This window comes from Mustela nivalis (assembly GCF_964662115.1).
Source record: "Mustela nivalis genome assembly, chromosome: 7".
NCBI lineage: Eukaryota > Metazoa > Chordata > Mammalia > Carnivora > Mustelidae > Mustela > Mustela nivalis.
In genome coordinates this window covers 37,105,473-37,125,091 of record NC_139026.1, presented here as the reverse complement: position 1 = coordinate 37,125,091, position 19,619 = coordinate 37,105,473, and the positions used below count along the sequence as shown (strand labels likewise).

General features: G+C 39.6%; 2 protein-coding genes across 4 annotated transcripts in view; one reads left to right on the top strand and one right to left on the bottom strand.

Moving 5' to 3' along the window:
* LOC309870484 (uncharacterized protein) overlaps positions 1-14,938 on the bottom strand; it is a 39,311-nt gene extending 24,373 nt beyond the window's left edge. For 2 of the 3 annotated variants that reach the window (XR_014314608.1, XR_014314609.1), the window contains exons 1-3: positions 14,659-14,938; positions 5,402-5,522; positions 3,911-4,055 (exon numbers count right to left, since the gene is read on the bottom strand). Coding sequence is in view for 1 of the 3 variants with exons in the window: in XM_082742787.1 (XP_082598913.1) it covers positions 3,911-4,001; positions 5,402-5,474 (164 nt within the window). In the remaining 2 variants the exon portion in view is untranslated. The remainder of the gene's footprint in view (positions 1-3,910; positions 4,056-5,401; positions 5,523-14,658) is intronic. The other variant, XM_082742787.1, reaches the window with a different exon arrangement.
* Positions 14,939-14,952: 14 nt separating this feature from the next.
* The window catches only part of ACSS3 (acyl-CoA synthetase short chain family member 3), a 156,255-nt gene continuing 151,588 nt past the window's right edge, over positions 14,953-19,619 (top strand). Inside the window, exon 1 of the mRNA XM_082742779.1 lies at positions 14,953-15,691. Coding sequence (XP_082598905.1) covers positions 15,378-15,691 — 314 coding nt within the window. The 5' untranslated portion in view covers positions 14,953-15,377. The remainder of the gene's footprint in view (positions 15,692-19,619) is intronic.

Below are 19,619 nucleotides of genomic sequence, written 5' to 3'. Positions count from 1 at the left end.
TTATTAAGTTCCATAGTAAGAGTCTTGCTCCTGTCGTATTCCTATAACCCAACAGGATGCCTTCCATGTACCTGGTACCTAAGAAATTCATGTGAAAAGCATGAAAGGAAATAACCATTGTTTGGTGTCAACAATGAATGAAGTATTGTACCAAGTACTTCTTGTGCATTATCTCACTTACTTTTCCCAGTACTAGCCTCATTTTATACAGGAGGCAGCTCAGTTTTGAAATAAGAGACTTGCCTCAAATCGTACAGCTTGGACTGAAACCAAGGACTGTCTGACTCAGGAGCCTGAGCTCTTAACCTCTATATCATGATAATTTCTCTCTGGTCCTCCCAATGATAATTACTCCTTTATTTTTGATGGCCTGGAACTTACAGCTTGTTTCGCCCACATCAAAAATTATTGTGGAGAGTGGAAAAAAAAAGCATAAAATTTTAACACATTCTTAAGTTCTCTTTCTCCATTTTTCTCTCCTTTGAATGCCTGTTAGCTACACATATATTTTGAACAGATACATTTCAAATTGTACACCTCAGATTTTATTAATTTACCTCTATAGAAAGGATAGAAGTCCACTTTGTTGTGGTTGTTTTTAATAAAGGGGGTGGTTACAGGTAAGTTCAAGGTAGAATTTAAATAGTTGTGCTCTTTAGTTTTTAATAAATCTGTTTTGACTGTGTGACAATTGAATCATTGTCAGTTTTTAATGGTTGTTTTTTTTAGACCTATGTTCTATCTCCAAAGAGAATAGAAGTGGGTTGAGTCTTTCCTTTGCAAGCTTACTGACTGTCATTTTTCTAACCTAAGCTGATTAAGTTTAAGGTATTATGCTAAGCAAAATAAGCCAGTCAGAGAAAGACAAATAACATGATTTCACTCATATGTGGAATTTAAGAAACAAAACAGGTGGACATAGGAAAAGGGAAGGAAAATAAAATGAGATAAAAACAAAGTGCGAGGCAAACCATAAGAGACTTTTAACTATAGAGAACAAACTGAGGGCTACTGGAAGGGGGATGGGGTAACAAGCTGATGGGCATCAGGAAAGGCACATGATGTAATGAGGACTGGCTGTTCTATGCAACTGATGAGTCACTGAATTCTACCCCGAAACTAATAATATACTATATGTTAACTAATTTTGAACCTAAATTTTAAAAAAATAACTATTTTTTGAAAGGTGGGGAAAGTATTCCTACAAAGCCCCAAACCCCTGGATGTAGATCTTGCACACACCGTTGATTACCAAAAGTGAAATTGTAACAGTTCAGTTGCACATTTACATCATTGTCTATTTTGAGTTAATTTATAATTATACTACAGCAAATCGGTCCAATGTTATTTTCTAACAATATTTGTGGAGAAACAAGTCAACTTTAAGGTTATAGCAACACATAAAATTTGATTATCGTTCCATTATATACAACATAATCAAATCCCTGGGATATATTTATTTTTTACTGTAGAAGTCTTCACTCTGTTGTTTTGACTTTCGTCGAAACTTAAGAATTTGGTTACATATCTTAATTACAACATAATTTTAACAGCTTAGATTTTTTAAATGACCACAAATGCATTTACAGTGTTGAGGCTCAAATTTATTTTCTTTATATATAGAGTCTTAGAGAGTGTTGCTTCAGGTAGTTGCTTTATGTAGCACTGTTAAAATCAATAAGAATTACACATATGGTAGATAATTAAGAAGCATATAGAGGTCCAAGTTAGTTACTTTTCTGTTATTGCTTATCTAATCCTGAAAGCATACGTGTTCATGTTTAAGGAAACTTCCTGTATTTTTACTCTAAATGTTTAATTCAAATATTGATTGTGGTCTAAGAGTTACTTAAGACAGTATTGCTCAAAGGCAGAAGTAAAGATTTCGATTAGTTCTTAAAACATCTAATCCCAGGAAGACAAAATATAAAGGGGGCATCCACATAACTGAACTCCTGCTCTATTTGTTCTCTCCTTTTTTTTTTAAAGACTTTTTTTTCCTAGGATTTTATGTATTTATTTGAGAAAGAGAGACAGAGAGAATGGGAGAGAGAGAGCATGAGTGGGATGAGGAGCAGAGGGAGAAGCAGACACCCTGTTGAGCAGGGAGCCCAGTGTGGGGCTCAATCTCCCAGGGGACCTTTGAGATCATGAACTGAGCCACCCAGGTGCCCTTCTGCTCTACATGTTTACACAAGGTGGCTCTTTTTTTTTTTTTTTTAAAGATTATTTATTTATTTATTTGACAGACAGAAATCACAAGTAGATGGAGAGGCAGGCAGAGAGAGAGGGAAGCAGGCTCCCTGCCAAGCAGAGAGCCCGATGCGGGACTCGATCCCAGGACCCTGAGATCATGACCTGAGCCGAAGGCAGCGGCTTAATCCACTGAGCCACCCAGGCGCCCCTCTTTTGTTTTTTTTTTTTAAATGTTTTTCCATTACAGAAAACTTAACATGAAAAAAGCATGGTCTTGATAATATTGAGGAGGACAATTTTTGAGGAAACGGGTAAGAAATATCTTAAAGTAACTGAACTTTAATCTAAGCTTAGTAGGTTAAGAACTTTCCTGGGCACCTGGGTGGCTTAGCCGGTTAAACGTCCAACTCTTGATTTTTAGTTCAGGTCGTGATCTCAGGGCTGTGAGATCAAGCCCCCAGATTGGGCTCCGCTCTGGGCATGGAGCCTGCTTAAGATTCTCTTTCCTTTTCCCTCCACCCTTCCCCCCACCACTCGTGCTTGCTCTCTCTCTCTCTCTCAAAACAAGCAAAGAAACTAAAACAACAACAAAAACCATTTTCTTAAGCAGTTTGAATGTCCTGTGCCTTGAATAGCCATGGAATGTACTCCAGTTAGTAAAACAGTGAATAGTATGATACAGAGTAAGTAAAGAATATTTGGCATCAACTATTTGGCTGTGTTAAAATTATATTTTTTAAGGGCCTAATCCACTTAACTATTCTTAGGATTAAGAAACTCAGAATGGGGTTGAAGATGTTAAATTTTGAGGGTTTGTTTATTTGCTTGCTTTGGTAGGGGAGAAGTCTGGGCAGTTTCCTTATAGGCTCTCTAATATGGACCTGACAAGGGAGTTAAAAAGGCAGAGAATGACTGAAGAATTAAGTGCCTGTCTTACCAAAAGGTAAAAGTGACTGTAACATCTAGGAGAAAGGATTTCCTGAACTTGAGTGAAGGTGGGACCCGGTGCTGAAGCTCCATGATGTGCAAACATGGTCAATAGAAGAAACAATATACCATCAGCACACCCAAGCCTCCTCTATGGTTGGATGCTTTGAAGACCTTTGGTCACAGATGTAGATTCAGGAGCTACTGATTATGTTACCAGAATAGGAAGGTCAAAACATAGCTTCTGTTTTCAAAATTCATCCACTGGCTCTCAACTGAATTTAAAATAAAATCTAGGCTCCTTTCCATAGTCTATAATGTCCTTCATGATCTAGCTTCTCCTGTCTTCAGACGGCATCTCTCAACCTTTTGACATGCTCCAAAATCACTTGTTAACTTTCTGACTCCCCTACATGCCAAGCTTGTCCCAACCACGGAAACCCTACGCTTGCTGGTCCCTTTGTCTCTCCATTTAGAGTTCTCTTTCCCCAGATATTCACGTGTCAATTCTTTCCTATAATTCAAGACTTAGTTTAAATTATCACCTCCTAACGGAAGTCCCTTTCTCACCTTTTACTTTGTCTTATTTTTACCATGGCCCACATCCTTATCTAAAATATTTATTTATTGTAGTATTATATACTAGATTATCATTTCCTATATCTGGCCACTAGAAAGTAAACATCATGAGATCTAGCACATGGAGTATTTCTTTATGGCCTCTACTATTCATATATGCCTGACACAGAGTTGACATGGAACAATAGCTCTTTGCTAAGAATGTTACCTGAATGAATGAGTGTACATTGAACTAGCCAAATTTCCAAGAGCATCAGAGGAATTTGGAAGCAGGTGAAAGTCCAGGAAGCTCTCAAGATCTGGAAGATTCGGTGGAGGTCAGTCAAGGCACGGTCAGGACTGGCAAGCTGAATCTTTCATAAATAGGAGTACACAAAAACAGATAATTCTGGGGTCAAACACTAGAAGCAAAAAAGGCCTAGAAGACTCCTAAATTATTCCTAGATAGCACAGGTGCATTGGTTAATAAGCTACTCCTTGGGTTAATGCATTTGGCTATTGTACCAACTTGTTTAGAATAGGAAGCATTAGTTTTCATAGCTTCTGATTCCTGTTGCTTGTATCTTAGCCCATTTCTTATTTGTACTATCTCTTTTAGTACAGTAGCTTTTTAACCTATTATTGAAGGTCCAGTTTAATAAATTCTAGTGGCTATAACAGAGAACTTGCATTCACTTTTGGAGCTTAGTGGTTAAACATCATTAAATGCACTGAGGCAGGGTTATTCTTTCCTGATTTGTATGGAATCCTAAACTGTTTAATATGAACATTGTTTGAAAGATAAGCGTATTAATCAGGTCATGTCCCCTAAAAGTAACAGACATGATCTACAAAAATACAAATTTCAGTTATCCTTTTTTCAATGATATAAAATGTTTATTTAAAAAATATATTTGAAATATGAAGGTAAATTTGTACTTCAGCAAGACACCAATGGGACAAAGCAGAATCTGGGTTGAGCAGAGCACATCAGTTGTTCTCAAGCTTCTATGTTCTGCCATTCTCTCTTAAGTGGCACCATGATGTAGAAACATACACAAACACAAACACAAACAACATATCACTAAGTGGGTCATCCCTTCAAAAAGTTATGATAAGAAGTACTTCTTTGTGCTAGGACACCATAAAGTATGGGGACAGTGAGGTTAAGCTAAGATTATACAACATACTCTGATTGGGGCTCACCGTCTTCTAGAGGAGAAGAGTTGGTAAAGGTAATTACAGCAGTGTAATAAGTTCTATAACAAATACATAGACAGGGCAGAGCAAAACAAGGGATCATTGCTTAATGTGATCAGGGAATGCATCCAAGAGAAGAAGGGGTTTATACTAAGTGGTAAAGAGGGAGTTTGAAAGGTTGCCCAACTGAAGAAGGCACTGTAGTCAGAAGGAAGTTATTTGGAGATCAGAAGAAATAGTATTTTTCAGAGAATTGCCAGAAACCAGGTACGGATAGGGCCAGGTATGCACATAGGGGAGAATATAATATATGCAAAGAGAATATAGTGTATGCAAATAGAAGAAGAATATAGTGTATGCAAATAGTGTATGCAAAGAGAATATAGTGTATGCAAAGTGTAGAAGAGCTATTTGGCAACACGGCTGACAGTTTGGATACAATACTTTCTTGTACAAGAAATGGTCTTGCCCATGTTCGTAGCTACCTCCAGTCATTATGAAAAACCAAAAGTATCCTTACTTTTGGTAGCCAGCCTCCAAGGTGGTCCCAGCCTCCAAGGTGATTCCCACTCATCCAGACTCTTGCTGTTCATACCCTTGGGTAGTCTGTTCCCACTTTGCACCACAGTTTGTCTGTGCGCCTGATAGCGTGAAAACAGAGCTGATAAATTGCCTTTCTTGAGATTGGGTCATAAAGGATTGTGAAGCAAAACAAACTGAGGGTTGCTGGGGGGAGGGGGGTTGGGAGAAGGGGGTGGGATTATGGACATTGGGGAGGGTATGTGCTTTGGTGAGTGCTGTTAAGTGTGTAAACCTGGTGATTCACAGACCTGTACCCCTGGGGATAAAAATATATGTTTATAAAAAATAAAAAATTTAAAAAAATTAAAAATAAAGGATTGTGGGGGTGACTGGGTGGCTCAGTGGGTTAAAGACTCTGCCTTCGGCTCAGGTCATGATCCCAGGGTCCCAGGATCAAACCCCAAATCGGGCTCTCTGTTCAGCAGGGAGCCTGCTTCCCTTCCTCTCTCTCTGCCTGCCTCTCTGCCTACTTGTGATCTGTCAAAAAAATAAATAAAATCTTTAAAAAAAAACTAAAAATAAAGGATTGTGAAGTCTCTCTTGGTATCTCTCTGTCCCTCTTTGTTTCTGTCTGTCTGTCTGTCTGTCTCTCTCTCTCTCTCTCACACACACACACACACACACACACACACACACACACACACAAAGAAACCACTGGTCTGGGGAAAGGCAGCAGTCATGCCCTCAAAACAGTCCAATGAACTGAAGCCATCTGCCATGAGTGAGCATGGACCAGATCCTCTTGGACATTCAGATGACCATAGTTCTGACCAACCACCCTGACTACCACCTCATTAGAACCAGAACTAGCCGACTAAGCCATTCCAATTCCTGATCCATAGAATCTCAAATGATATAATCAATATTTGCTGTTTTCAGTTGCTAAGTTAAGGAATAATTTATTAATCGCCAATAGATAAGAATACACTATTCACTTCCAAATGCCGTCTGGGGAGCAGTATAGTTACCAAAGGAAAAATCACAGGTCGGTGCTAAGGGCCTTGAGCTTCTCCCCATAGGCAGTGGCAAGATACTCACAGATTTAAGGTAAGAGAATGAAAAAATTAAATTATGTTTTAGAAAGACTGTTTTTTGCTGTGAACCCAGAGTTTCCCATTCCCTTCTTGAGTCCTCCACTATTGCTTTTTCACCTACTTCTAAAGGGAGTAACAAACTAGAAGGGCGTTTGTTGACTTGTTTTCCTCCTGGCTAGACTGGGAGCTACCTGAGAAATGAATTATTGGTCATTATAAATAATTCTTTGTGTTCCTGAACTCCTGCTGAGCACGATGAGAGGTTCTCAGCAAATACTTGGGTTTGCTGAGTGATAGCAGCTAAATGTGCCTGGAGAAAGGACATTGGGCTAGCAGACTATTACATTAGCTCACTGCAAAAGCATTGAAGAAATAGCCTTCAGAGATGTTAAAGAAGAAGAAAGCAGAAATCAGCCAATTTACACACACACAGATTTAAACTTAGTTTGGCAAGTGTGATGGTTTTTCAAATAACCTAAACCTTTGTCCCGCCTCCTGGTATTGTCATAGCTCTTAAGCAGATACAAAGAAGACTCCTCTAGTCTGTTCAGCTCAAATGTCTGGCAGAGCCCAATAATAGTATCTTAAGTTTGTAGCTAGAAAGCCACCAACCAAAAAAAGGAAAAAAGATAAGATTTTTTAAAAAGTAAGTTTTGTTGCTCCTTCAAATGTGATGCATTGGTTTTTACCGAGCTGATACAAATTTCAATGGGAATAAATAATAAAATATTATAACCTATGATCACTATATTCATATATTATAAGTATATAGATATAAAGAAATGAATTTTAGTTAGTTTTATATTTTACAGATACTCATGTTTGTACTCATGGAGAGAAGCACGTAGTGAGGAACTGAACTCTTCTTCCCATATCCAGCAAGGAGTGGAAGGAATAGAAGGAATGGAAGCATCTGGCCAGTAGCCATATGAGTAGACCACCTTGGAAGCTGATCCTTCAGCCTCAGTCAAACTGTGACCCTGTTGACATCCTGACTCTGGAAGCCTGAGATGCCAGAATCACCCAGGAAAGCCCAAGGTGATCAACCCATCCTGGTTTGCCTAGAACTTTCTTGGTTTTGACACCAGAAATCCCATGTCCCAGGAATTCCCCGAGTCCCAGGTAAACCAGAATCGTTTATCACCCTAATCTTTCCTGAATTCTCAACCCACAGAAACTGTGAGATAATAACTAGCCATTAAATTTGGGATTAATTCATTACACAGCAGTAGATACTAATTCTGGAAACATTGTTTATTACTGGTTGTGGGTGAAATATCAAAATGCAGGAATAAAAAAAAAGAAATGAATTTTATATTCATATCAAGATATCAGAGTGTCTTAATTAAACAAAAATGCAAGTGTAAGCAAGTAACAAAGACATGTTAACCAAAATACTTTGTATACATAAAACATCCTCACTGAAAATTCTAAAATGTACTCTAGAGCTCTTAATAAAATTTACAAAAACCTCTTTTAAAACAAATGTCCTAAGCAAGCCATAAATATTTATTTGTTCTGCTCTGAAAACAGAAAGTTGTGTCAACAACAACATAGGAATGTACCACAAGAGTCATCTACACATCTCATAATTCAGAATAATGGTTGGAAAAGGGTGTCCACATATCTCACACATATTTCATGTTTTTTAGTTTTTAGTTCTTTTTTTATCTACACTGCTTCCAATAAATAAATGAGACATCTGATTTCATGATCTACCTCAAGTAAGTCATTAATTTCTCCCTATATTTCCTCTAATTTTAAAATAGTGCTTCAGTTGCGATCCTTGTGTTATCGTGGAAACCAAAAAATTTTTGCTCATTTCCTGGTTACACAGAAACAGCTCTTTTTGTGGTAAACTGACTTTAAGTTTCATTTCCTATTTTAATTTCATATCCCCCCTGCATAAGCACATTCACAAAAAGAGGGGAAAAAATGACAGCCTAAAATAATGTTTGGTAATTGACTACATTTTATGAAAAAATATTAGTTTAAAGGATATTTCTTTTCCTTTTCATCATTTATTCCCCGACAGTAAGATAATTTCTCATATATTCAAGGTTTTATTACAAATATTTGAGTACCATAGAGTGGCTTTAGTAGTGGAATATGAATCAGAAACAGGGTAATTTCTTAGGAATGGTCTGTATGGAAGAATTTAAAAATGATCTCTCAAGGATTTTAGTGATCTAAATTAAATATTAATGATTTGTATTGGATTTACCATCACAAATGCATTATGTGAGAAGGCAATCTTTAAAAGTTTTAATTTAAATTACAGTTAATTAACATGCAGTGTAATATTAGTTTCAGGTGTACAATATAGTGTTTCAACTTCCATACGTCCCCCTGTGCTCATCACAGCAAGTGTCCTCCTTAATCCCCATCACACATCTAGCCCATCCCCTGTTTGCCTCCCTTCTGGTAGCCATCAGTTTGTTCTCCATATTTAAGAGTCTCTTTCTTGGTTTGCCTCTCTCTCTTTTTCTTGTTTCCCTTTGCTCTTTCATTTTGTTTCTTAAATTCCACCTATGGGTGAGATCATATCGTATTTGTCTTTCTCTGACTGACTTATTTTGATTAGCATTATCCTATCTAGCTCTATCCATGTAGTTGCAAATAGCAAGATTTCATTCTTTTTATTTTTATTTATTTTATTTAACTATTTATTTGACAGAGAGAGACACAGCAAGAGAGGGAACACAAGCAGGGGGAGTGGGAATGGGAGAAGCAGGCTTCCCACAGAACAGGGAGCCTGATGTGGGGCTCAATCCTAGGACCCTGGGATCATGACCTAAGCTGAAGGCAGATGCTTAACGACTGAGTCACCAAGGTGCCCCAAGATTTCATTCTTTTTAATGGTTGAGTAATATCTGCTGTATCCAGTGTATCTATTTACTACATCTTTATCCATTCATCAAGTGATGGATGCTTGCTTGGGTTGTTTCCATAATTTGGCTCTTGTGGATGACATTGCTGTAACATTGGAGTATGTATCTCTTCAAATTAGTATTTTTGTATTCTTTGGATATATTTTGGGTAAATATCTAAATATTCTTTGGATATATTTTGGGTAAATATCTAAATATTCTTTGGGTATATTTTGGGTAAATATCTAGTAGTGCAATTGCTGGATCATGGAGTAGTTCTATTTTTTACTTTTTGGGGAACCTGCCCACTGTTTTCCACAGTGGTTCTGTTTCCACTAACCGTGCAAGAGGGTTCCCCTTTCTCTATATCCTTGCCAACACCTGTTGCTTCTTGTGTTGATTCTAGTCATTCTGACAGCAGTGAGATAATATCTCATTGTAGTTTTGATTTACGTTTCCCTGATAATAAGTTATGTTGAGTATCTTTTCATGTGAGTGGCCATTTTATGTCTTCTTTAGAAAAGTGTCTGTTCGTGTCTTCTGTCCATTTTTAAATTGGATTATTCATTTTTGGGCCTGTTGAGTTGTATCACCTCTTTATATATGTCGGACACTAACCTTTTGTCAGATTTGTCATTTGCAAATGTCTTCTCCCATTCTGTAGGTTGCCTTTTAGTGTTGATTGTTCCTTTGTTGTGCAGAAATTTTTTATTTTGATGTATCCCAATAGTTTATTTTTGTTTTGTTTTCCTTGCCTCAAGAGACACCTAGAAGGAAGCTGCTACAGCCAGTGTCAAAGAGATTACTGCCTGTGTACTATTCTAGAATTCATATGAGCTTCAGTTCTCACATTTAGGTCTTTAATCCCATTTTGAATTTATATTTCTTATTGGCATAAAAAAGTGTTCCAGTTTCATTTCTTTGCATGTTGCTGTCCAGTTTGAAAATGAATGAAAATAAAAACATAATGGTTCAAAATCGTTGGGATCCAGAAAAAGCAACTCTAAGAAGGATGTTTACAGAAATGCAGTCCTACCTCAAGAAGCAAGAAAAATCTCAAATAAATAACCTAACCTTACACCTAAAGAAGCTAGAAAAAGAAGAACAAATAAAACCCAAACCCAGTAAAAGGAAAGAAATAATGAAGATTAGAGCAGAAATAAATGATGCAGGAACTAAAAAAGTAATAGAACCAATTAATGAAACTGGAAACTGGTTCTTTGAAAAGATCAAAAAATTGTATGAACCTTTAGCAAGACTCAAAAGGAAGAGAGAGACAGACAGAGAGAGCGAGCAAGCGAGAGAGAAGCCAAATAAAATGGTGTATGAAAGGGACAAATATCAACCAGCATACAAAAATACAAACAATTGTACAGAATACCCTGAAAACCTATATGTCAGGTACCTCATATGAGTGGTTCAGTGGGTTAAGCCTCTGCCTTCAGCTCAGGTCATGATCTCAGGGTCCTAGGATTGAGCCCTGCATCGGGCTCTCTGCTCAGCGGGAGCCTGCTTCCCCCCACTCCTGCCTGCCTCTCTGCCTACTTGTGATCTCTTTCTGTCAAATAAATAAATAAAATCTTAAAAAAAAAAAAAAACCTATATGTCAACAATTTGGACAACTAGGAAGAGATGAATGAATTCCGAGGAGCATGTAACCTACCAAAACTAAAGCAGAAAAAAACAGACCATTTACTAGGAATGAACTTGAATCAATAATAAAAAAAAAATCCCAACAAACAAAAGTTCAGGACCAGATGACTTCAGATAAATTCCACCAAACATTTAAAAAAGAGTTAATACCCATTTTTCTTAAACTATTCCAAAAAATGCAAGAGGAAGGAAAATTGCCAAAGTCATTCCATGAGGAATTATCAGGATAATTATCATTATCCTGATACCAAAAGTAGATAAGACACTACCAAAAAAAAAAAAAAAAAAAAAAAGAGAGAGAGAGAGAGAGAGAGAACTACAGGTCACTATCTCTCATGAATATGTATGGGAAAATCCTCAATAAAATATTAGCAAATCAAATCCTACAATATATATTTTAAAAAGTCATATACCACAGGTATATGAGATTTATTCCTAGGATGCAAGGGTGGTTTAATATTTGCAAAGCAATCAGCGTGATATGTCACATCAATAAGAGAAAGGATAAAAACCATATGATCATTTTAATAGATGCAGAATAAAAACAATGAGAGTGGACTTCCTTATCTTGTTCTTGATCTCAGGGGAAAAGCTCTTAGTTTTTCATCATTAAGTATGATGTTGGCTGTGTGTTTCTCATATGAGATCTTTCATTATGATGCTGAAATATGTTCACCTCATACCCGTCAGAATGGTTAAAATAAAAACCACAAAAACAACAAGTGTTAGGGATGATGTGAAGAAAAAGGAATCCTCTTGCACTGTTCATGGGAATGCAAATTGGTACAGCCTTGTGGAAAACAGGAGGGAGTTTCCTCAAAAAAGTTAAACATAGAACTACCCTATGATCCAGTAATCACACTAGTGGGTATTTACTCTAAGAATATAAAAATACTAATTTGAAAGGATATATGCGCCCCTATGATTATTGCAGTGTTATTTATAATATTATAACTTATAATGTTACATTATTTATAACAGCCAAACTATGAAAGCAGCCCAAGTATCCAACAAAAGATAAATGGATAGAGAAGACGTGTTATATATACACAATGGAATATTGCTCAGCCATAAAAAGGGAATGAGACCTTTCCATTTGCAACAACATGTAGAGAGAGAAAGAGAGTATAATCTTGAGCGAAGCAAGTCAGTTAGAGAAAGACACATACCATATGATCTCACTCACATATAGAATTTAAGAAACAAAACAAATGAGCAAAGAGAAAGAGAGAGAAAGACAATTCAAGAAATAGACTCTCAATGATAGAGAACAAACTGATGGCTACCAAAGGAAGATGGATGAGTGGATGGGGAAAATGGGGGTTGGGGATTAAAGGGTACACCTGTTAGGATGAAAAATAAAATAAAATAAAATAAATGAGAAAAAGAAAAAAATATATACAGTTTATTGGTACACAAGAAAATAAGTATTTTGCATTAAAAGCCAGAATTTTAGAGATGCAAACGTTGAAAAGATTGCAATTACCCTGTCCCCAATTTAATGAACGGTACAGTTTTAGTTTTTGAAGCAGTATAGAAAGTACATGCATATTTAAATTAAAATAATTTCTTTCAAAATTTTCTGGTTGTAAACTTTCAGGTATGTTAATGAAGATGGAGGTTTTTGAGGTAGTCCTTCGGGCTTGGTGGGTTGTTCCTACGCTTTGTTGCAGTCCTAAATTAGCTTGGTTTGCTACTGCCTTGATGCTAACCAATGTATACATACTTAAACTCACAACAATCATGTGAGGTAAGGATTAGGAGCCTCAGAATACAGATACTGATATTACAGTGTAGGAGAGTTAATAAATTTTCCAAATTTCTACCTAGTAAGTGGCAGTACTAGGATGCAAACGGAGACTCAGTGCCTAATGATCTTAAGCTCTCGGCCAGTCAACAGGCTTTGAGTGTCTTAATTTAAAGGCCAATGGTGCACCCTCAAACTCTGGCCTAGATTTGCCATTGTTTTGCACTTCTGTACTAAGCTCCATGAAAAATTTCTAGTCTCATTGGTGATCCTTGTCCTACACGTCCACTCTACTCCTTGCTTTTGCTTCAACTATGTCTTCAACTCATTTCTGATTTGGAACTTACATTAACAATCTATTTTGTGCAATTACTTAAAATAAGACGGAATACAGTCAGGTCCAGAGCAAATGGTTTCGCCCAAACAATGTGGGGGTCTAACTTTGTCTCATACAATCTTTTAATTAATGCGTTTGTTTTTAAGCCCTTAACCTTCATTCTAAACCTTCAGAGGAAATCAGGGCCTCAAAATCCTGACACAGTCCAGGTTTCTGAAGAGGAAATCCCTTTTCTCTACCAAATGAAATTAAATTCAGAACCCTTTCTCCCCACCCCCCAAGTGACCCTGTAAATCATAAAACCATGAATCCATCTTCATTCCATTCTGTCATTTGGTTTCTTTTCTCCTATTCTCTTTGTCCTTGAGGCTTTTGCCCACCGCTCTCACTGTCACTCTTCGATTCTCTTTCAGCTGTGGGTATTCAATTTGTCATATTTTACTGGAAGTCTAAAATCCATCTTCCTTCTTCCTTCCCTCTCGCCCTTCCTTCCTTCTTACTCTGATCAGTATCATTGGCACGCAGGTCCTTAAAGGTGCAGGGGCTCCCAAGCTCAGAGTATCAATGAGGTCTGAATTGTGTTTTGCTTGGTAGCTGTGTGATCTCCAGCGAGTTCACCTATTTTGCTGTTCCATTTGTAAACATGGGGATTATAGTTCCCACTTCCTAGTACTTCTTTGAGAATTACAGGAACTAACATAATTTGAAAGGGGAGCACCACAAATATACAGAGTAGGTACCCCCCTGACTATCTGCTTCCTTCCTTCAAATCTGCCCCAGCAACCACATCTTGCAGGGTAGGTACTCACACATTTTTACACAAATGCCTGGAGTGGGCATCACTGTAATACAATAGGGGATAATTTGGAGTCAGGGGATCTTAAGCACCAGGAAGCAACACTAAGCAACTGGGCAGAGGAAAGGAGAGGGCTAGGAGTTTAAACGGCTTTATCTCTGAGTTCAAGTAGTAGTGAATGTCTTTTGCTACTTTGATTTGAAGCCTTCAGAAGAAATAAAGGAGGCTGCAGGTGGCAGGAAGAAGTCTAGCGCCTTGTTTCCTAGTTGACAGGGAATAACTGAGGTGGTTATTTAAATTCTCTTTGTTTGCGTTAGATTTATCTCTGTTTTGTTTAACCTTTATCTCCACATTATCCTTTTCCTGCAGAGTGGTCTGATTACAGTTTCTCAAGTTTACAGTCCTTCCTAGGGTCCGGGGCATTCCACTATTTCTCACCTCAGACCTGGGAATACACATCTTTACATTTAAAACCGCAAATGTTAAGGCAAACAGGATTGCATCTGAATTTCACTTGGGTGTAAAAAAACGGTGAAGGAGCTTTTAGGAATGTTAGACCCAATAGTAATTTACACTGTCTTTCTCTTTTAATTGTCCCCAGCTTCCTCTTCCTCTGTTGTTTGATTCACTTTACCTTAACTTAGCTCCTCTTTTTGGCTCCCTCCCCTCCTAAAAAAAAAAAAAAAAAAAAAGGCCCACAGAAGCCCCAAAGAGGCAAACTGGAAGGCCAGAAATGCAACAAGTCCCTTGGGGCAAACCTGGCAGCCGGTGAATCCGGATCCTAAGGGTGTTGCCTTCCCCAGTGGCGGGTCAATCACTCCCTCAAACTACTACCCACTTCAGCGCAACCTTTCTCCACTCCTCCTACCCTCTCAGCTGCCGGGAAATCCTGGAGCAGCCCTTGCCCTGGAGCCGCCCGTGTTTTTAATAACCAGGGACTTAGCTGAGTTTTAAAGACAAAGGAAACACGCACTTCAGGGGCCTTGCCGCGGAGCCCCGGGGTGTTGGTTTCGCCGCAGGGTACGCCTCCACCAGCTGGCTCTGCACAGATTAAGTCAGAGGAGCTGCGCACAACTTGTTTGTTTGAAAACCTGTTTGTTGAAAACGAGATGGGTGCGTCGGCCTCCCCCGGGGGCCACTGGCGTGTGGGAGAAGGGAGGAGGTTCTGCAGCTCCAGGGCGCTTTCCGTGCGGGAGCTGCGGCGCTGGGGGCGCACGCAGGAGCTGAATTTCTTCCGTGGTGGCCCCGGCCCCTGCCTCCCACCCCCCAGCCCCCACTCCAGCCTGTTGCTTCCCCGGACGCTCCAGGTCGGCTTTTGCCGGCAGCTCTAGTGTTCCGGCCAAACTTCAGCGCCCCGCGCGCCGCTCCGGAGCTGCCCCCGCCTCCCGCACGCTCCCCGCGGGGTTCGGGACGTCGGGGGCGCCCTCGCTGTTGTCTGCCAAGTGCACTCCGGGACCGGGGGGCCCGGCCGGCGGCGATGAAGCCGTCTTGGTTGCAGTGTCGTAAAGTCACCGGCGCTGGGGGACTCGGGGGGTCCCTGCCCGGGTCCGCGGCGGCGCGGGGGGCCGGCCCGGCCCGCAGGGCGTACGTGGCCCCCGGCCCTCGGGGCGCTCTCGGGGGCCGGGGCTGCCGATCGCTGTCCACGGCCGGCGGTGGCGGCGAGTACAAGACCCACTTCGCGGCCTCGGTGGCCGACCCCGAGAGGTTCTGGGGCAAAGCGGCCGAGCAGATCAGCTGGTACAAGCCCTGGACCAAAACGCTGGAGAACAGATACCCCCCTTCCACGAGCTGGTGAGTGACTCCTTCGCCAAGCCAGATCTCTCACGACTTTTGGGCGACCGGGCCCGACGTCCCCTTCGCGGGGAACCTGGCACTGTTAGGAGAGAAATTCAGGACTGGAGATGTGCTCAGATCTTTCGATTTGTGTTTCATTTAAATTTTATAGTCAACTCTTTTGCCGTCTCTTGAGGGGTTGGGTACTTGTTATGAACTCAGTTTCCTATAGCCCAGAGATTTACTGGCATGGCAGGGCTCTGCTTGGCACTGGCCATGTTACAGGGCTAAAACAAGGGTCTGGCCCCAGGGACAGCACTGTCCAGTGTGTGAGACAGCCACGGAGACAAATGGGAACAGTGGGATAAACTAGGCAAGTATTGCCAAGTATCCACACACTGCAGGGAGCAAGAGATTTAAATGAGGAAAGACTTCAGTAAAATCAAACCTAACTAGGGTTTGGAAGGAGGGGTGTATCTTCTCAAGGTGGACAAGGATCTAATTATTAAAAACCAGGGGTTGGAAAACAGGCTGAAATTTGACCTTTACTGTGGTTGCAAATTATTGTGTTGGCTAGAGAGGTGGGAGGGGGGCTCATGAGCCAGCTTAGATTAGATCCATAGCCCTATTGTCTATATGAAGCCATAATATGAGGTACTCCAGAATTATGCACATATAGGCCAGGTGGTGCTAGAAATCATGGTAGGATTTTTTTTTTTTTTTTTGTCTAGAGTTGCAACTATAAGCAGCTATAAACATTATTTTTACATCACAACCAAACAGAGATACATTGTAGAATAAATGCCAGACTTGTCAGAATAGTAAGGGTGAGGCACACAGTCTATGAAAACTGGCCTTGTGGCTGCTTGTTCAGCTGTGTGCCTAGTAGGAATGTGGCTGCTCTCATCTGCTGGCCATTAGAGAGAGATGTTTCCTGTAAAAGTTTGAGAAACACTGCAGTGGGGTTTCCCAGATTTCCAAATTCCCAGCAATGAATGGGATTGGGGAAATGACAGGTTTGGATTTGACAAATGTCTCCTTGTTGAAATGGAGAAAGGCAAGCCAACCAGACCCTGTTCTGTATTGTCATCATGCTCCCCCCTTCATTGTTTGAAACAGTTTACATAGTTTTCCCTTTAGAATCTGAGCACCTTTTCTCTTCTGGTTTAATTTTTTCAGTAGTGTTTGACTAATCCTCTTTGACATGCCTGACAGTGATCGAAGCACCATGTGTATTTATATGTCTATGTCTATATGTCTATATATACACATATGTGTGTACATATATGTATATATGTAGACATAATATAGTACACAGACATATACACACATATGTGTGTATATGTCATACGTGTGTGTATATATGTATATATGTAAGTCATGATGACTCATGACGACTAAGAGCATGGTCTGTGGAGCCAGAATACTGGGTCTGAGTTCTGGGTCTCCCAGTTACTGGCTGTGTGTTCACAGCTGAGTTACTTAATCTCTCTGCTTCAGTGTTCTCATTTATAAATGTGGTAATAGTATGAGGACTAAATGGGTAAAGAATTAAGACCATGTCTTGGATGAAATAGACTTTAAAAATTTCGGAGGAAGAGTAGCTAGCTATCTTTGCACTCTTACACCATAGTTATTTCAGGAGGGGAAAACTCTCCTTGTGTTTCTTAGAACAAAACAAAAATCATGGTCTTTCCTAAGAGTGTATTCTCAAAGTTGTGTGTCTGCATATCTGTCATAAAGTATGGTACTGAAAATGGTTTATGTGACCACCCCCTCCCCCAAAACCATGTGAAGAGAAGTTAATTAAGAAGTCATAGGGAAAAAAAAAAAAAGAAGAAAGAAGTCAAGTAACAACAAATGAAGGCCATATATAAGGCAGTGGCAGTGACAATGGAAGGGAAAGCAGAAGTTTCTAGAGGGTTGGTAGGGGTTGACAGGGGCCGGAGTGAGTGCAGAGAATGTCGAAGTCAAGGGTTCATCAGATAGGTATTTTAGACGAGATTTTTTTTTTTTTAAAGATTTTATTTGTTCATTTATTTGTGAGAAGTAGAGACAGCACAAGTGGTGGGGAAAAGCAGGGGGAGTGGGAGAAGCAGACTCTTCTGCTGAGCGGGGAGCCCGTGCGCCACTGGATCCTAGGACCCTGAGATCATGACTGGAGCCAAAAGCAGCCACTTAACCTACTGAGCCATCTATGCCTTCGTAACCTGGAGATTTTCTTTCTAACTTTTTTCTTCTTAATCTCTAATTGCTTGCCTAAATTTTCCAAAATTGTCTGCATTGAATTTTTTTTTAAAGATTTTTATTTATTTATTTGACAGACAGAGATCACAAGTAGGCAGAGAGGCAAGCAGAGAGAGAGAGAGGAGGAAACAGGCTCCCTGCTGAGCAGAGAGCCCGATGTGGGGCTCCATCCCAGGACCCTGGAATCATGACCTAAGCCGAAGGCAGAGGCTTTAACCCACTGAGCCACCCAGGAGCCCCTGCACTGAATGTTTTTAATGACATTTTTACCAAAGGGTCTTCATGTTTTCAAAAATTCAATGCATTTTAAATAACTGACATTTGATAATACTCCATATGAACTCTTCATCTGTGTACTCTTGGAATCACGTGGCCATACCTGCTTTGTAGCAACCCAAAAGATCAAGGTGCATAAAGATAAGTCTGTGTGTCCTTATTTATTTTAGCAGTGTGATCGGATTTTACTAAGAATTTTGTTTGGCAGAGAAGAATTAGGCAGGAAATGAAGGTAGGAGACCATATATCTAATCTTAAACTTCAATAAGCACTTTCAGTTTCAAATAGAATCCAATACTGTGTTGGACACATATTTGCAGATATTCCTCATGGGTTAACAGTTATCTATAAAGCTAAATTCAAGGGCAGGATGAATGTCTCTCTCTCTCTCCCTTTTTTGTCTTTATATCCCTAGGATCTAGGGCAGAGCTGACACACAGGTTTTAAAAAATGTTAGTATAAGTAACAGAGTACGTAGATGCGATGATTTTTGCTTCTGTATGTCTTTGGGAGGTGGTAAGGGGATATAAGCATAATTTGTTCTGAAAGAGACTTACTTATTTTCTGTGTCACTGGGAGCTGGGTAATGGAGATGTGGACAGCCAAATCTTTCAGTAAACCGAGGAGAGGTTGCTACAGCTTTCTTCTCCTAGACAGAGCTGCCTTATCTGGAATCAAGATCTCTGGTGCCCTTTGACTTCTCCGTCTTCCTTATAATCTTGTCTGTTTTTCTTGAAAGTAAACTCCACTCAGCATCTGTAGACCTATCAAAAGCTCCAACACATAAATAGTAATGCATGTGAGCTTTCATAGTGGCATCAACTAACTATCCCATAGCAGTTTACCTACGCAGGAGTGTGAACATGGAATAGAAATTCTTAAGGGTGGTAAACTAAGGGACTCTCCATTGAAATGAATAGTCCTGTAACATACATTTCAGGTACCTTAATCTCTGAGATCTCTGAAAGATAAATCCCAGTTACATGTAGGTGCTCTAGGAAGTTGGGAAGAACCACCTTTTTGTTGCAGTTTGTTGATTAATTCACATTCTTGATATCTGGCTTTTGGGGGTACTAAAGTGTCTATTTTAGGAACTTCCGTGGAAAACTGCAGTCAAAGGTGAAGCAATTAGAATTCTGATTATTTTCTCTAATCCTGGAACAAGGAAATGGATGTTTGGGTTATTTTCTCCTCCTGCATTAGGTATCCTGCTGCCTAGCCTGAAATTGAAATCCAGCTGCCACTCTCTGAAGTAAAGATTAGGCAGTCCACTTTGTGTTATACTTTGTGGTTGACTCTTCTGTGTAGGTCATCACTTTATTCTTTTCTGAAAGCATTGCAACCCATTTTTGCTTATTTTTATTTAAACAACATTCCATGATAAGACTCTCATATACTATTTGATTTAGCATTTAGTATGTAA